This window comes from Saimiri boliviensis, chromosome 6, assembly GCF_048565385.1.
Source record: "Saimiri boliviensis isolate mSaiBol1 chromosome 6, mSaiBol1.pri, whole genome shotgun sequence".
NCBI lineage: Eukaryota > Metazoa > Chordata > Mammalia > Primates > Cebidae > Saimiri > Saimiri boliviensis.
This window is the reverse complement of record NC_133454.1, coordinates 125,552,039-125,567,155: the sequence shown is the minus strand read 5'-3', so window position 1 is coordinate 125,567,155 and position 15,117 is coordinate 125,552,039. Positions and strand designations below refer to the sequence as shown.

The following is a 15,117-nucleotide window of genomic DNA, read 5'->3' as shown; positions in this document are numbered from 1 at the left end:
AAACCTCTGCCTCCCAGGTTCAGGCGATTCTCCTGCCTCAGCCTCCCGAGTATCTGGGATTACAGGCACCAGCCACCACACCTGGCTCATTTTTTTGTATTTTTAGTAGAAGAAGGATTTCACCATGTTGGCCAGGCTGGTCTCGAACTCCTGACCTCAGGTAATCCACTCATCTTGGCCTCCCAAAGTGCTGGGATTATAGGTGCGAGCCCCAGTGCCCGGTCTGGTGCTCAAACATTTTACAAACATTTTATCTATCATAACAAATGAGGTTAAAAAAAAAAAAAAAAAAAAGGTAGCCAGGGATGGTGGCTCACGCCTATAATCCCAACACTTTGGGAAGCTAAGGTTGCTTGAGTCCAGGGCAACATGGCAAAACCCCATCTCTACAAAAAAATTAAAAATTTAGCCGGACATGGTGCACCTGTACTTGGAAGACTGAGGTCAGAGGATCACTTTAGTCCAGGAGTTCGAGGCTACAGTGAACTATGACTGCACCACTGTACCCCAGGCTGGGGGACAGAGTAAAACTGCCTCAAAAAAAAAAAAAAAAAAAAAAAAAAAAGAAACCAGTTGTGCCCCATGTACCAGTCTACACTCTTCATTAAGCCCTGATATTTACCATGAGAAGCCATTCATCATTAAGATCCAGATTCAAGGAAATGTTAATCTGTATTTCATATTCTTTAAAAAGAACCAGAAACAAGTAAATATAATTGTAGATTTCCAATCAAAATGGAAAAATAAAGTCCTGATGCTTATTAAAGTTGAAAATGAACATACACCCAAAGATCTATATGTTTCAGAAGATACCACAAATGTATTATCATGTTCTTCCTATAAAAATAGAATGTAGTTTTTCTTTTTTTTTGATGAAGTCTCACTCTGTTGCCCAGGCTGGAGTACAACGGCATGATCTTGGCTCACTGCAACCTCTGCCTCCGGGGTTCAAGCAAGTCTCCTGCCTCAGCCTCCCAAGTAGCTGGGATTACAGGTGCTTGCCACCGCGCCTGGCAAATTTTTGTATTTTTAGTAGAGACTAAAAACTCTAAGGACATAATTTTATTAAACAATAGACTAAAAATGGGTTTCGCCATCTTGGCCAGGCTGGTCTTGGAACTTCTGACCTCCTGATCCACCTGCCTCAGCCTCCGAAAGTGCTGAGATTACAGGCATGAGCCACTGTGCCTGGCCGGAATGTAGTGCTTCTACAGTTTGACACGTAAAAAGGCAAACTTAAAAAGACAAGAGAAGGCCGGGCGCGGTGGCTCAAGCCTGTAATCCCAGCACTTTGGGAGGCCGAGGCGGGTGGATCACGAGGTCGAGAGATCGAGACCAACCTGGTCAACAGGGTGAAACCCCGTCTCTACTAAAAATACCAAAAATTAGCTGGGCATGGTGGCGCGTGCCTGTAATCCCAGCTATTCAGGAGGCTGAGGCAGGAGAATTGCCTGAACCCAGGAGGCGGAGGTTGCAGTGAGCCGAGATCGCGCCATTGCACTCCAGCCTGGGTAACAAGAGCGAAACTCCGTCTCAAAAAAAAAAAAAAAAAAAAAAAAAAAAAAAAACGACAAGAGAAAAAAAAAATCAACTACATTTAAACCCTCATTTACCTAGGAGTTGCTCAGTTAAACCTTCATCTTCCTAGGAGTTGCTCAGTTTTCATTGGTGCTAAGTGGCAAGCTATAAACCGGTTCAGTTGCTCTTCTGGCTGCCAAACCAGGGCTAAAGAAGTCAGCAGGTAAAATAGGGAAGCTGTCAAGTCAAGCTGGCTCAAAACAAAGCTGTGGTTTGCAGGCGGAGCCTGCACCTTCTCTTCCGTTCATATAAGCTGGCAGGATGTAGAAACAGGATCCTGACCTAGCCACTGCTTCAGAGAACCAAAATATTTTGCTTTGACTTTGTAGTCTAATAAGTCTGGAGTTTGGCAGGATATGTACCTAAGGTGAACCCAAGAACTTGTGATGGTCCCACTGAGGAAATCTGAATATTACCCTAATTCTGGAAAGAAAGTATGTTTACTCAATGAGTTTGTGTCCTTTGCAGGGACATGGATCAACCTGGAAACCATCATTCTCAGCAAACTGACACAAGAACAGAAAATCAAACACTACATGTTCTCACTCATAGTCGGGTGTTGAACAATGAGAACACATGGACACAGGGAGGGGAGCATCACACACTAGGGTCTGTGGGGGTAGAAATAAGGGAAGAACAGCGGGGGGTGGGGAGTTGGGGAGGGATAACATGGGGAGAAATGCCAGATATAGGTGATGGGAAGGAAGGCAGCAAACCACACTGCCATGTGTGTACCTATGCAACAATCTTACATGTTCTTCACATGTACCCCAAAACCTAAAATGCAATAAAAAATATATATATTAAAAGAAAAAAAGAAAGCATGTTTACTTTGTTTGGGTTGAGAGGGGGCAGGGAAGACAGAGAAATTAGGTTGACCAGAAAAATAGCAACAGTAATAGCTAATATTAAATGCTTTCTATGTTGCCACACATACAATTAACATGAACTAACCTGATTTAATTCTGACAATAATCCTGTGAGACAGAGACTTTTTTTTTTTTTTTTTTTTTTGAGACAAGGTCTCCCTCTGTCACTCAGGCTGGAGTGCAGTGATGTAACACAGCTCACTGCATTCTCAACTTCCTGAGCTCAAGCGATCCTCCAGACTCAGCCACCAAAGTAGCTGGGATCATAAGCATGTGCCACCAAGCCCAGCTAATTTTTTCTCTATTTTTTTTGTACAGACGGGGTCTCCCTATGTTGCCCAGGCTGATCTTAAACTCCCGGCTCAAGCAATCCTTCCACCTCAGCCTCCCAAATTGTTGGGGTTATAAATGTGAGCCACCACACCCAGCAGGGACAATTATTATGCCCATTTACACATGGGGAAAAAAATGAAGCATGATAGAGGTTAAAAACTTGTCCAGAGTCACTCAAATAGTCAAATCTGACCTGACTGGCTCTAGAATCCACACTCACAGCCACTACACCACATAGCCTCTCACTGTCTATGATGGAAATTGAGCAGCGTTCTGTAATTCCAACTGGCAAAGAATAAGACATTAAATATTATTTGTCAACTATGAGAACCAGGCACAGTTTAGGGGACCAGGTTTAAACACAGAAACAGCTCTGGTGTCAAGCAACAGTGAGTCATGAGACAAATACTAGCCCTACCCACTTTTAAACTGTGTATTCTTAAAAAAATGCCTTCACCTCACAGGGCCTCAATTTTCCCTTGTGAGAAAAGGAATCTTAGCACCTGCCTCTGGAGGTTTTGAGGCACACAGGAAATACGCAGGTCATCAGCTTCACTGCAGTGAGCATCAGCTCAACTGTAACCTTACCAGAGGCCCTCACCGACTAGGACAGCCTTTCCCCCAGTGCTCAGTTCCCTACCATACTTTTCTTTGTGACCCTACTTGCTATCTAACCATTTATCATAGATATAATGATATAACTGTTTCTCATCTGTCACCCCACCAGAATGTACACTTTTGGAGAGAATGGGCTTTGTCAGCCTGTCTGCTGCTGCTTCTCCAGAGCCTAGATCAGTGCTGGCACATAGAAATACTCAGTAAATATTTGGTGAATAGACGAATTGTGTATAACAGACAGTCATTCAATAAACATTATAAACACAGTATAGGAAAATCAGTGTCATTGATTTGACAAATATACTTATTGAGCATCTATAACGTAACTAACTAAAGGAACAAGATTATTTCTGGTAATGGCGAGCAGTTGTGAAGCAGCTTTATAAACTCCCAGAAGGGGTTATGTAGGTGAGGACAGCCTTCCAAGGTGGCAGGTTTGCGAAGAGCTGAATAATACCCAGGAGCCAGTCTCACTAATCCAAGGATCCAGGGAAACAGCATCACAGGTAGAGGGAACAGCAAGTGCAAAAGCACTTGGATTACTGAGACTGGCTCCTGGGTATCATTCAGCTCTTCGCAGACCTGCCACCTTGGAAGGCTGTCCTCACCTGCTCAACCCTTTCTGGGAGTTTATAAAGCTGCTTCACAACTGCTCGCCATTACCACAAATAATCTTGTACTTTTAGTTAGTTACTTTATAAATGCTCAATGAATAAGAGCAAAAGCCCTAAAGTGGGTGTGACCCACCACCTGGCAGCAAGGGGAGAATGCAGAGGTGAGGTCGAAGACATGGGAAGGGGCTTCTGACATGTTTAGCATCTCCTGAGGCATGAAAAGGGGATCTTTTTAAAGTATGATGGAAAGTTATTGGATGGTGTCTCTTATCTTCACCCACCAGAATGCGGCCTTCATGAGATCAAGAATTTTGTTTGTGGCACACATCAGCTGGTTTATAAGCTTTCGCTGAATGAATGAACTGGAAGATTATAGAGGAGGTGTGACAAGTTCTGATTTTATTTCACTCTAAACTGCCACTAGGGGTTACTTTCTGGGAAAGACTAGGGTGGCACAAGTTGGGAGGGATTACAATGCAGTGTGTTTCAGAGGTACTGTAAAACAGAAAAACAGAAGGGAAAAGCTGCTCTCTAAACCCCGAAGCCATTAGGCATTTGTAAATAAGAGGAAGGAAAAGGCTGGTGAGAAGGGATCAGTAAATGATGACTGATGCCCCTAGACTTTGTGTGTTCTAAACTTTTTTTTTACCCAAACATTTGTTTTTTAATCCAGATCTTTTCCCAGCAATAAACTATTAAAAAAAAACCAAACTGCCATAAAGAATGTCTCACCTACCAAGAGGAACAAAAGAAAACTCACATTTACAGAAGTGCACATACAAACACACAAACACAAAGTTTCAGAAAACAACTGAAAAGAGGCTGGTGTGGTGGCTAGTGCCAATAATCCCAGGATTTTGGGAGGCTGACGTGGGCTGGAGGTCAGGAGTTCGAGACCAGCCTGGCCATCATGGTGAAATCTGCTCTCTACTAAAAGTACAAAAATTAGTCAGGCTTGGTGGTATGCACCTATAATACCAGCTACTTGGGAGGCAGAGGCAGGAGAATTGCTTGAACCTGGGAGGCAGAGCTTGCAGTGAGCCAAGATCACGCCACTGCACTCCAGCCTGGGCAACAAAACAAGACTCTGTCTCAAAAAGAAAAGAAAAGAAAAGAAAAGAAAAGAAAAGAAAAGAAAAGAAAACAACTGAAAAGAAAAAGCACCATCCGCTATCTAAGCACAATAACCAGTCTAGCCCGGCTGCAATGGCTTATGCCTGTAATCCCAGCACTATGGGAGGCAGAGGCAGGAGGATCTCTTGAGCCCAGGGGTTGGAGACCAGCCTAGGCAGCATAGTGGGACCTTGTCTCTGCAAAAAATTAATAAGTTAGCAGGGCACGTTGGCATGTGCCTGTGGTCCCAGGTACTTGGGAGGCTAAGGCGGGAAGATGACTTGAACCCAGGAAGTTAGGCTACAGATCAAGCTGTGCTCATGTCACTGCACTCCAGTTGGGGCAACAGAGTGAGAGCCTGTCCGAGAAACAAAAACAAAATAACCAGTCTAAAATCCCTCAGATATAATTAACATGCCAATCATACCCAAATTGTTAGCTGGGGGAAATCCTATACACAATAAGGTTTTGAGAGTTATTTGAAGGAGTTACACAGACTACAAAGAAGGGAACAGGTGGCATAGTAGGGAACAAGTTTTAAGGGGTCACTCCTTTCACATCTACCTATTTACATCAGGTCACTAAAAAACAGACAAGGCAAATTACCCACAGTGCAATTTCTAAGACGCATACAGTTCTTAAAAGTGTTTTTGCCAAAATGACTTGTGGGTACCACTATATTTACAAAACGAAAAGTACTAAAAGTATGAAGGCAACCCAGGTTTATCTGGGAGTTGACACAGATCATTACTCACAAGGAGAAAGGAGGAAGAATAATATTTGAGATTCAGAAAAATGGTTGAAAGCTAGAACTAAACTCAAATATTCTAAATATTCTAACCTTTGTTGTATCTGAAAAACCTTAGAGTTGGCCATGCACGGTGGCTCACACCTGTAATCCCTGCACTTTGGGAGGCCAAGACAGGCAAATCACCTGAGGTCAGGAGTTCGATACCAGCCTGGCCAACATGGTGAAACCTTGTCTCTACTAAAAACACAAAATTAGCCAGGCGTGGTGGTACACACCTGTAATCCCAGCTACTTTGGAGGCTGAGGCAGGAGAACTGCTTGAACCTGGGAGGCAGAGGTTGCAGTGAGCCAAGACCATGCCATTGCACTCCAGCCTGGGTGACAAAAGTGAAACTCTGACTCAAAACAAACAAACAACAAAAACAATATACTGGCCAGGTGCAGTGGCGCACGTCTATAATCCCAGTACTTCAGAGGCCGAGGCAGGAGAATTACCTGAGCTCAGGAGTTCACAACCAGCCTGGGCAACACAGTGAAACCCCATCTCTACAAAAAAAAAAAAAAAAAAAAAAAAAAAATACAAAAAATTAGCCAGGTGTGGTGGCGTGCACCTGTAGTCCCAGCTACTCAGGAGGCTAAGGCAAGAGAATTGCTTGAACCCGGGAGGTGGAGGTTGCAGTGAGCCAAGATCTCGCCACCGCATTCTAGCCTGGACAACAGAGCAAGACTGTCTCCAAAAAAACAAACAAACAAAAATACACCCTACAGTCTAAAAGGATCTGCAAAAAAATTAAACAAACCTGCCATTATCATCTATGCCTCACCATCTACCTCAACACAAGAAAAGTAATGGTTTAGAACATTCTCCATTCAACTGTTTTTTGTTTGAGACAGGGTCTTGCTCTGTCACCCAGGCTACAGTGCAGGGGCGAGATCAGGGCTCACTGAAGCCTCGACCTCCTGAGCTCAAGCGATCCTCCTACTTTAGCCTACTGAGTAGCTGGGAACACAGGTGCACACCACCTCACCTGGCTAATTTTGTTTATTTTTTGTGGAGACAGGGTTGCCATGTTGTCCAGGCTGGTCTGGAACTCCTGGAGTCAAGTGATTCTTCCGCCTCAGCCTCCCAAAGTGCTGAGTGGATAGGAGTGAGCCACCATGCCCAGCCTTGAAATGTTTTAACAAACTATTTTCCGTAAGTTTTCCAGATGTGTTTCATTGGGTAGTTGTCTGTTCTACTGAGTTTCCCAAGGCCAAGAGGCAGGGTACAGGTCTGCCTAAGTGGTGATTCCTGAGCTGTGACCAAAGCCACGGTTTCTAATGAGGCAAAGGGGAACACAGGTCCAGTCAACGGCCCTGTGAACGTCTGTAAGGGGTAACACTGTATAGCTGGTGCATATCTTGGTCTCTAAAACCACTGGAAGCTGGTTATTCCTCAATCTGCCCACAGAGAAGACCGTATCAGTGCTCACCAACCTAGAGCCTGCCCAGCTTGTTCAATGGCCCTCTGAAAGAAGTTCTAAGGCTAACTCCAAACTCTGACTTTCCTCAAGAGCCCTGAATATCACCCCAAACCCCAGGCTGGAAGAAGACCAACACTGGCAAATCATTCCCACAGCTACCCTAGATTCCCACAGAATTTCTGGAATGTGACAACACGGGTGCAAGCCAGGCCAACACCAAATTTCAGCGGATACACCATGTAGATGGCGCTGGCGTCTGCAGTAACATCTTCAAGTCCAGGCCAGTCCAGATGCAGTAGCTCATGCCTATTATCCCAGCACGTTGGGAGGCCAAGGCGGGTGGATCACTTGAGGTCAGAAGTTTGAAACAAGCCTGGCCAACAGGGTGAAAACCCCATCTCTACCAAAAATACAAAAATTAGCTGGGTGTCGTGGCACACGCCTGCAGTCCCAGCTACTCAGGAAGCTGAGGCACAAGAATCCCGGCAGGTGGAGGTTGCAGTGAGCTGAGATCATGCCACTGCACTCCAGCCTGGGTGGCAAGACTCAGTCTCAAAAAATAAAAAAGCAAAAAAAAGTCCAGGTCCACACTGGACAAGTCTCCTGAGGTGAGGTAGCGAAAAGACACAGCCCAAACATTTTGTTACTTGCACCGCCCTCATGCCAGCACCACCAACAACAGTGACAACTTACTGGCTTGGCTAAGAAAATGAAAAACTAGTTTAGAAAGAAATCACATAACTGCTAATGTGTCCAAAAGATCTGTAAATCAATACATGTAAAATGTACTCTGTGAAAGTCATTATCTTTCTAACCCAAGGAATCTGAGCTTCCACAGGGACGATGGATACTATTACCCTGATAGAGAGGATATTCTATTACAACACTCGCAATGTGAAATTCAAATCTCCTCAGGTACAAACATGCTTTTAAGACTTTTAATGGTAGAGTAGTAACAGAAATTTCACCAGGTCTCTCTTATTTGATCAATTACATTTACTTTACACCTATAATTTAAGGAGTGCTTTCTCCCTTGCTTCTACAGATCCTGTTTTATATCTATTTCATCCACATCTAAGAATGGATGGTAAGTAAAAGTATTCCCATAAGGATGAAAAAACTAAGCATGGGCTGGGCACAGTGGGTCATGCCACTATCCCAGTACTTTGGGAGGATCACTTGAGCCCAGGAGTTCGAGACCAGCCTGAGCAACACAGTGAGATCCCATCTCTACAAAAAAATTTAAAATCATCCTGGCATGGTGGCATGTGCCTATGGACCCAGCTACTCGGGAGGCTGAGGTGGAAGGAATGCTTGAGCTCAGGAGGTCTAGGCTGCAATGAGGTGTGATTGTGCCACTACGCTCCAACCTGAGTAACGGAGTGAGACCATGTCTCAAACAACAACAACAACAACAACAACAACAACAAAACAAAAGTAAACTGAGACATGGAAGAGTTTGTCCTAGGATATAGTAAGAAGACAGAGTAGTATATCTTGGTTTGTCTAGTGCTTCTGTAGTTAAAGGGGCAACTGCCCCCAAGTGCTTTCATGAAAGTAACACTTCTACTGCAGGCCAGTCATGCTGACTCAGCTATAGCCACCTCCTCTGGCTCCAACACTTTTGTCCATTGAGACTTGACCTCAGCACCCACTTTTAAAAAAATGTGGCCTGGCCGGGTGCAGTGGCTCACGTCTATAATCCCAGTACTCTGACAGGCCAAGGCGGGCAGATCACCTGACGTCAAATGTTCCAGACCAGCCTGGCCAACAGAACGAAACCTTGTCTCTACTAAAAAGACAAAAAAAAAATTAGCTGGGCGTGGTGGTATGCATCTGTAGTCCCAGCTACTCGGTAAGGCTGAGGCAGGAGAATCACCTGAACCCAGGAAGCGGAGGTTGCAGTGAACCAAGATCACGCCACTGTACTCCAGCCTGGGTGACAGAGGGAAACTCCATCTCAAAAAAAAAAAAAAAAAAAAAAAGGAGCCTAATGACAAACCTGACTGATAACTGCCAAACTCCTTCCCTAAGTTCACATATACATAAGGGTATGCAAAGGGGCTTTGGATACAGTTTGCAACTGATACAGCAGAGGACATTTCACTTCTTAATAATCACTTTTGGCCAGGCACGGTGGTTCACACCTGTAATCCCAGCACTTTGGGAGGCTGAGGTGGGAGGATCACAAGGTCAAGAGTTCAAGACCAGCCTGGCCAAGATGGTGAAACGCTGTCTCTACTAAAAATACAAAAATTACCTGGGTGTGGTGACAGGCACCTATAATCCCAGCTACTGAGGCAGAGAACTGCTTGAACCCAGGAGGTGGAGATTGCAGTGAGCCGAGATTGCGCCACTGACCCCAGCCTGGGCAACAGAACAAGACTCTGTCTCAAAAATAATAATAATAATAACTTTTATGCCACTGAAGAAATTTTGAATGCTTGTAAAATTTAATAATTTTTTCTGTCTCTCTTACTTACAGCAACACAAAAAGAGAAAACAACATCAGGGAAACCTCACCATACAAAGACTGAAGGGAAGGGATCAACAATGAGGCTCTAAAATCCTTCCTTTAACATCAAGCAGCATGCCACCTCATCCCTATAACCCTGCACCACAGTCCATGCCATACTGGACCACAGCAGAGGAAGTACTACTTAGCATGGAGGGAAAACAATGCTAACTTCTAAAGCTTGAATTTCATAAAGGAGAAAGGTACTATAGCAGATCTACCTTCTTATAACAGCATCTTAAAAGCCAACTGTATTTCATAGTGATTACCTCTGGGAAGTGAGAAGATGGACAGACTGAGGGCCTTTTCCTTTGTGCTTTCCATCTTTCTATACTGCTCAAATTTCTAATCATGGACATGTATTAATTATTTAGTCTTTAAAAAAAAATGCTGGTAAAAGGCTGGGGACAGTGGCTCACACCTGTAATCTCAGCATTTTGGGAGTCTGAGGTAGGAGGATAGCTTGAAGCAAGGATTTCAAGACCAGCCTGGGCAACACAGTGAGACCCTGTCTTTACAAAAAAATTAGCCACGTGTGGTGGCACATGCCTACAGTTCCCGCTACTTGGGAGGCTGAGTCTGGAGGATCACTGAGCTGGAGTTGGAGGCTGAGGTAAGCTATGATTGCTCACTGCAATCATATGACAGTTTTGCTCTCTTTGCCCAAGCTGGAGGGCAATAGTGCAATCTCAGCTCACTGCAACCTCCCTCTCCCAGGTTCAAGCACTTCTCTTGTCTCAGCCTCCCAAGTAGCTGGGACTACAGGTGCCCAGCACCATGCCTAGCTAACTTTTTGTACTTAGTAGAGACAGGGTTTCACCCTGTTTGTCAGGCTGGTCTCGAACTCCTGACCTTAGGTGATCCACCTGCCTCAGCCTCCCAAAGTGTTGGGATTACAGGCATGAGCCACCAAGCCTGGCCCAATTTCATTCTTTTAAAATCAGCTGTGGGGTAAGTTATTCATCTATAAAAATTTTTCAAAAGTACTATGTATTCTGGGAGAATTTAATAGATATTAAGAGCAGACACTTACCTGAGGAACAACTACAATGCTCTTTATTTAAATATCTAATCAGAAAACGTTTTTTTCCTTTTTTTTTTTTTTGAGATGTAGTCTCGCTCTGTCACCACTGCTGGAGTGTCATAGCACGATCTCAGCTAATTGCAACCTCCGCCTCCCAGGTTTAGGCAATTCTCCTGCCTCAGCCTCCCAAGTAGCTGGGACTACAGGCACCCACCACCACACTTGGTTAATTTTTATATGTTTAATAGAGTGGGGGGATTTCACAGTATTGGCCAGACTGGTCTCAAACTCCTGACCTTGTGATCTGCCTGCCTCGGCCTCCCAAAGTCCTGGGATTGTAGGCATGAGCCACCACACCTGGCCGGGAAATGGTATTTTTTTCAAAAGCAAATTATATTTTGACAGGCATCAAGAAAAGCAGCAGGACTTTCCTAATGCTGTACTGTTCAAGCCCCTCATCTCTGCCCTAAGACACCAAATCCCAGGACATTCTTATACACACCTAACCTTAAATCCACAATCATGTTTACATTTCTAAAGGGCATGTATCTCATATATTTGTGTCCCATTTGAGTTACATGAGACAAGAATATTAATCCCTCCACAGAGTGCTACACGTCGCCAATATATTCTAAACAACATGAACAAGAGATACCCAGGAGACCTCAAATTAACCACATGACTCTAATAATTGGAAAGACCAATGGCAGGCCATTTTCTCCCTACAGTGTGTTATTCCAGCCTGCAGCATGCTCGAAGAGCACACGTGTTCCACAAGGAGTAAGGAGGTACAAGGGTGGTGGGTGGAAAACAAGGTCAGAGCAGGACAGTGGACAAGCTCAAGGGCTGGTCAGTAAACGTGACATAACCCCATGCTCCCAGAAAGCAAAAAACAAGCCCGCCTAAGCCTTTCACAGCAAGTTAGCAAAGTAATTATACATTTGATCAAGATGCCTGGCTGTGTCTTGGGCTAATAATTTATTACATGGACTTTACAGTGAACAAGAGACCTAGAGGCAAACCAAACATCAACGGCAGTCAGTGATTTCATCTGTGCCCCTCTGTTGCAGCTTCTTGCCAGTCAGCTCGAACCTTTTCAACCTAACAAGCTGGAGAAGGCAGCTCTCCAAACATCACCAAACACAGGCATGGAAGTGAAGGAAGAATGGGCAAGTCTGGACCCATGTAGGAAGGGACACGGTGTTTCTATGTGTGAAAGAGGTGGGTTAGAATACTTCAGCAACAGATGGGCCTGTATAGAAAGAAAGAGGCCTGCTTAGAATCACGAAAGGAACACCATCACACATTCAACTCTCGTTTGAGCTTGGTGTTGTGCTATGGATCTGGCCACAGCAAACCAAACTAATGTGGCTCCTGACTTCCCTGAAGGACAGAGAAAAAAAACAATGTGTAAATCTGTCAAGTGACGCAGAAACATAGTGGAAGGAGCACGTGGAAACAATCTACCTTTGCCCAGTGAAGTCCCAGATCTATACCCTAGAGTGAGCAGCAATCACACCCCTCCATATGAAGACAACCTAAAGAAACTTCTGCACAAGAGCACTAGGAGTCCTGGGGGGAAATGTATGCATTACTGTGGGTGTTAAACAGGAAATAACCTACATATTCATCAAGAGAATTATGGTATATTCATTATACAACAGAATACTATCCATCATGAAAATATTTAAACTACAGCTAACATACCACATGGATGATTCTCACAAACCTAATGGTGATTTTTTAAAAAAGAAAAACAGAACACATAATGACAGCATTTATACAAACTTCAAGAACATTCAAAACTACAAAAAATATTGTTTAGAGATGCATATATGTAGTAAGACTTTTTTTTTTTCTAGAAAGAGAAATGATAAACACTCAAAATAGTGTTTACCTTTGTACGGAGAAGGGGGGAGGTGGTCAGGAAGGGTTACCCTGAGATCTTCAACAGAATTGATAATGCTCCTTAAGTTAATGTTCCTTAAGCTGAACGAAACAGTAAGATGTACTTTCATCCTTCCTATCTAGGATATACGTAAAATAACATTTTCCAGAATAAAAGTGGGGAAAGGAAAACAGTCGAGGGTGGAGGCCAGCAACACTCCCTAACTCTGACTTACACATCTGCCTGCCTAACAGTGAGGAGAGGGCCCAAGACTTCAAGGCAACAGAATCAACTCAGCTGTAAGGTGACAACAAAGAACACCTCCAGGCACTTCTCTGGGCTTTCTGGGTGAAACCAGCTCCACACGCTGCCTTATTCAAGTGGTAAACTGTAAAACACAGCACACTATCCCCAAAGTTGGAGACAGACTGCCTTTCCAATACAGAAACAGAAAGTACCCCCAAACTCAGGCCTACTTTGCCAATGGAAGGAAAGTCCCCAGATGGTTCCAACAGACAGAGGAATGGACTGAATTTAGGAACAAGGCAGTAATTTCACAGAGCCCTGCAGAGCTGGGAGAGTCTGGGACCAGTTTTAGTGGGGGAGGGGAAGTAAAAATACACTTGAGGACACATTAAATAGGGCCCCAAAACTAACAGCATAGCGCTTGGGACAGAACGTGTGTAAACATGAAGTTCAAACCAACATGTGTGCCAAAGGCTAACGAGAAGCCCCTAGGGTGACTATATGAGCTTTACCTGCAAGAGGTGACAATCGAGTTTGGCACATGCTGAGTCTATTGGGAAATAATATCAAAACAGATCTATACCACATCCATGTAATGTATGTACAGCCCCCGGCGCCGGCGAGGCAGGAGTGTAACTTATTCGGGGAGACTCCGGGCCAGGAAGGCCGGATTCGGTCATCCCAACGGGAGAAAGCCCAGGGCCGGGGCCAAAAGGTCCCTCGGGGAGGACGGGAGGGTGGTCCCGGCCCTAGGCAGAAGGTGGGGCTGCCAGGAGAGGGCGGGTCCCCGTGGCAGGAGTCCCGGGAGGCCTGACTGGAGCCAGGCCCGCCTGCGGGACTGTCGGGGGGATGGAGGGCGGAGACCCCTTGGGCGCTGGGGCGGGGAGGGCTGGGGCCCGGCGGCCACCCCGCTCCCCCGGCGCCCCGCCGCACCCGCCGGCGCTCACCTGGGCACGCAGCTGGACGAGCTCCGGTCCACCTCCCAGGTGGCGTACAGGTTCATCTGCACCGGAGCGGGGGTGCGGCCTGGCCCGGGGCCGCCGGGAGGCGCGGAGCCCGAAGCCACCGCCACGGCCATGGAGGTGGATGTAGACGAGGACGAGGAGGAGGCAGCCGCCGCCGAAGTGGACGAGGACGACGAGGTGGCCTGAGCCAGCTTGGGGGGCGTCGGCTGCTGCGGCGGCTGCTGCTGCTGCTGCGGCGGCGGCGGCGGCTGCTGAGGGGACTGGGTGACCCCGGAGCCCCGCTGGCTGCTGCCGCCCCCGGCGCCTCCGGGACCACCGCCTGCCCCTCCGCGTTCCGCCATGGCCGGGCCAGGGGTGGGGGTGCGGGGGTTACGGAGACCGAGGCGACGCCGAGTGGGCTCCCAGGCTTCCCCCGCGGCGGCGGCGGCGGCGGCAGGGGCTCGGCTGGCTCCTCAGCCCGCCTGCCCTAGCGCGAGCCGCCAGCGGGCTGCACGCACGCGCGGGGCCTCTGGGCGCGCGGGCCTCGCGCTCGCCCGCCGCTGCCTGTTGCGGCTCGCGCGGCCGACACGGGTGGGCGTGTCCGGGAGGGGGCGGGGAGCCTGGCCCGCGCGGCCCCACCCAGCGCCCAGGGGCCGAGCCGGGCGCGCTCGCGCCCTGCGTGCGGAGGCCCGTGCCCCTCGCTCCCGCGGAAGGGGGAAGGAGGGAGGGTCTGTGGCTGGCGCGCGCCCGCGGGCCAGGCCCTCAAATCCGCTGCCCGTCGGCACCCGCTCCTCCCCTCCCCGCCCCCGCCGACCGTGGCCCCGTCAGCGGAAACACGGCTTTTCCGGGACTCGGTCCCGGTAGGGAGGGGGTTGCTGCGGGAGCGCGCCTCGGCCCCTCTAGCCTGCGGACGCCGGGGAGCTTGCTCTCCGCCTGCCGACCTGGCCCTGCCCTGCGGCGCCAGCAAACGGAGCGATCGGCGGAGACCCTGGGCCCGCCGCCACCGCGGGTGCCTGTGATCCGGAAAGCTTCCGCCCTGAGAGCAGTCAGGGGCTCAGGAACCTGGAGTCCATAAGGTTCTTCGCACCAGTGAATTCTCAAGCTATGCCGGGGCCCATCTGGAGCCAAGCTTCCTCTTCTTTCCCTGCAGCTCCCCTACCCC

General features: G+C 47.3%; 1 protein-coding gene across 2 annotated transcripts in view; it reads right to left on the bottom strand.

Annotated features, from left to right (window-relative positions):
* PACS1 (phosphofurin acidic cluster sorting protein 1) overlaps nucleotides 1-14,550 on the bottom strand; it is a 157,598-nt gene extending 143,048 nt beyond the window's left edge. Inside the window, exon 1 of one of the 2 annotated variants that reach the window (XM_039471516.2) lies at nucleotides 13,959-14,550. In XM_039471516.2, the coding sequence (XP_039327450.1) occupies nucleotides 13,959-14,317 (359 nt within the window). In that variant the 5' untranslated portion in view covers nucleotides 14,318-14,550. Of the gene's footprint in view, nucleotides 1-1,613; nucleotides 3,740-13,958 lie in introns of those variants that run through there. The other variant, XM_074401725.1, reaches the window with a different exon arrangement.
* Nucleotides 14,551-15,117: the final 567 nt, after the last annotated feature.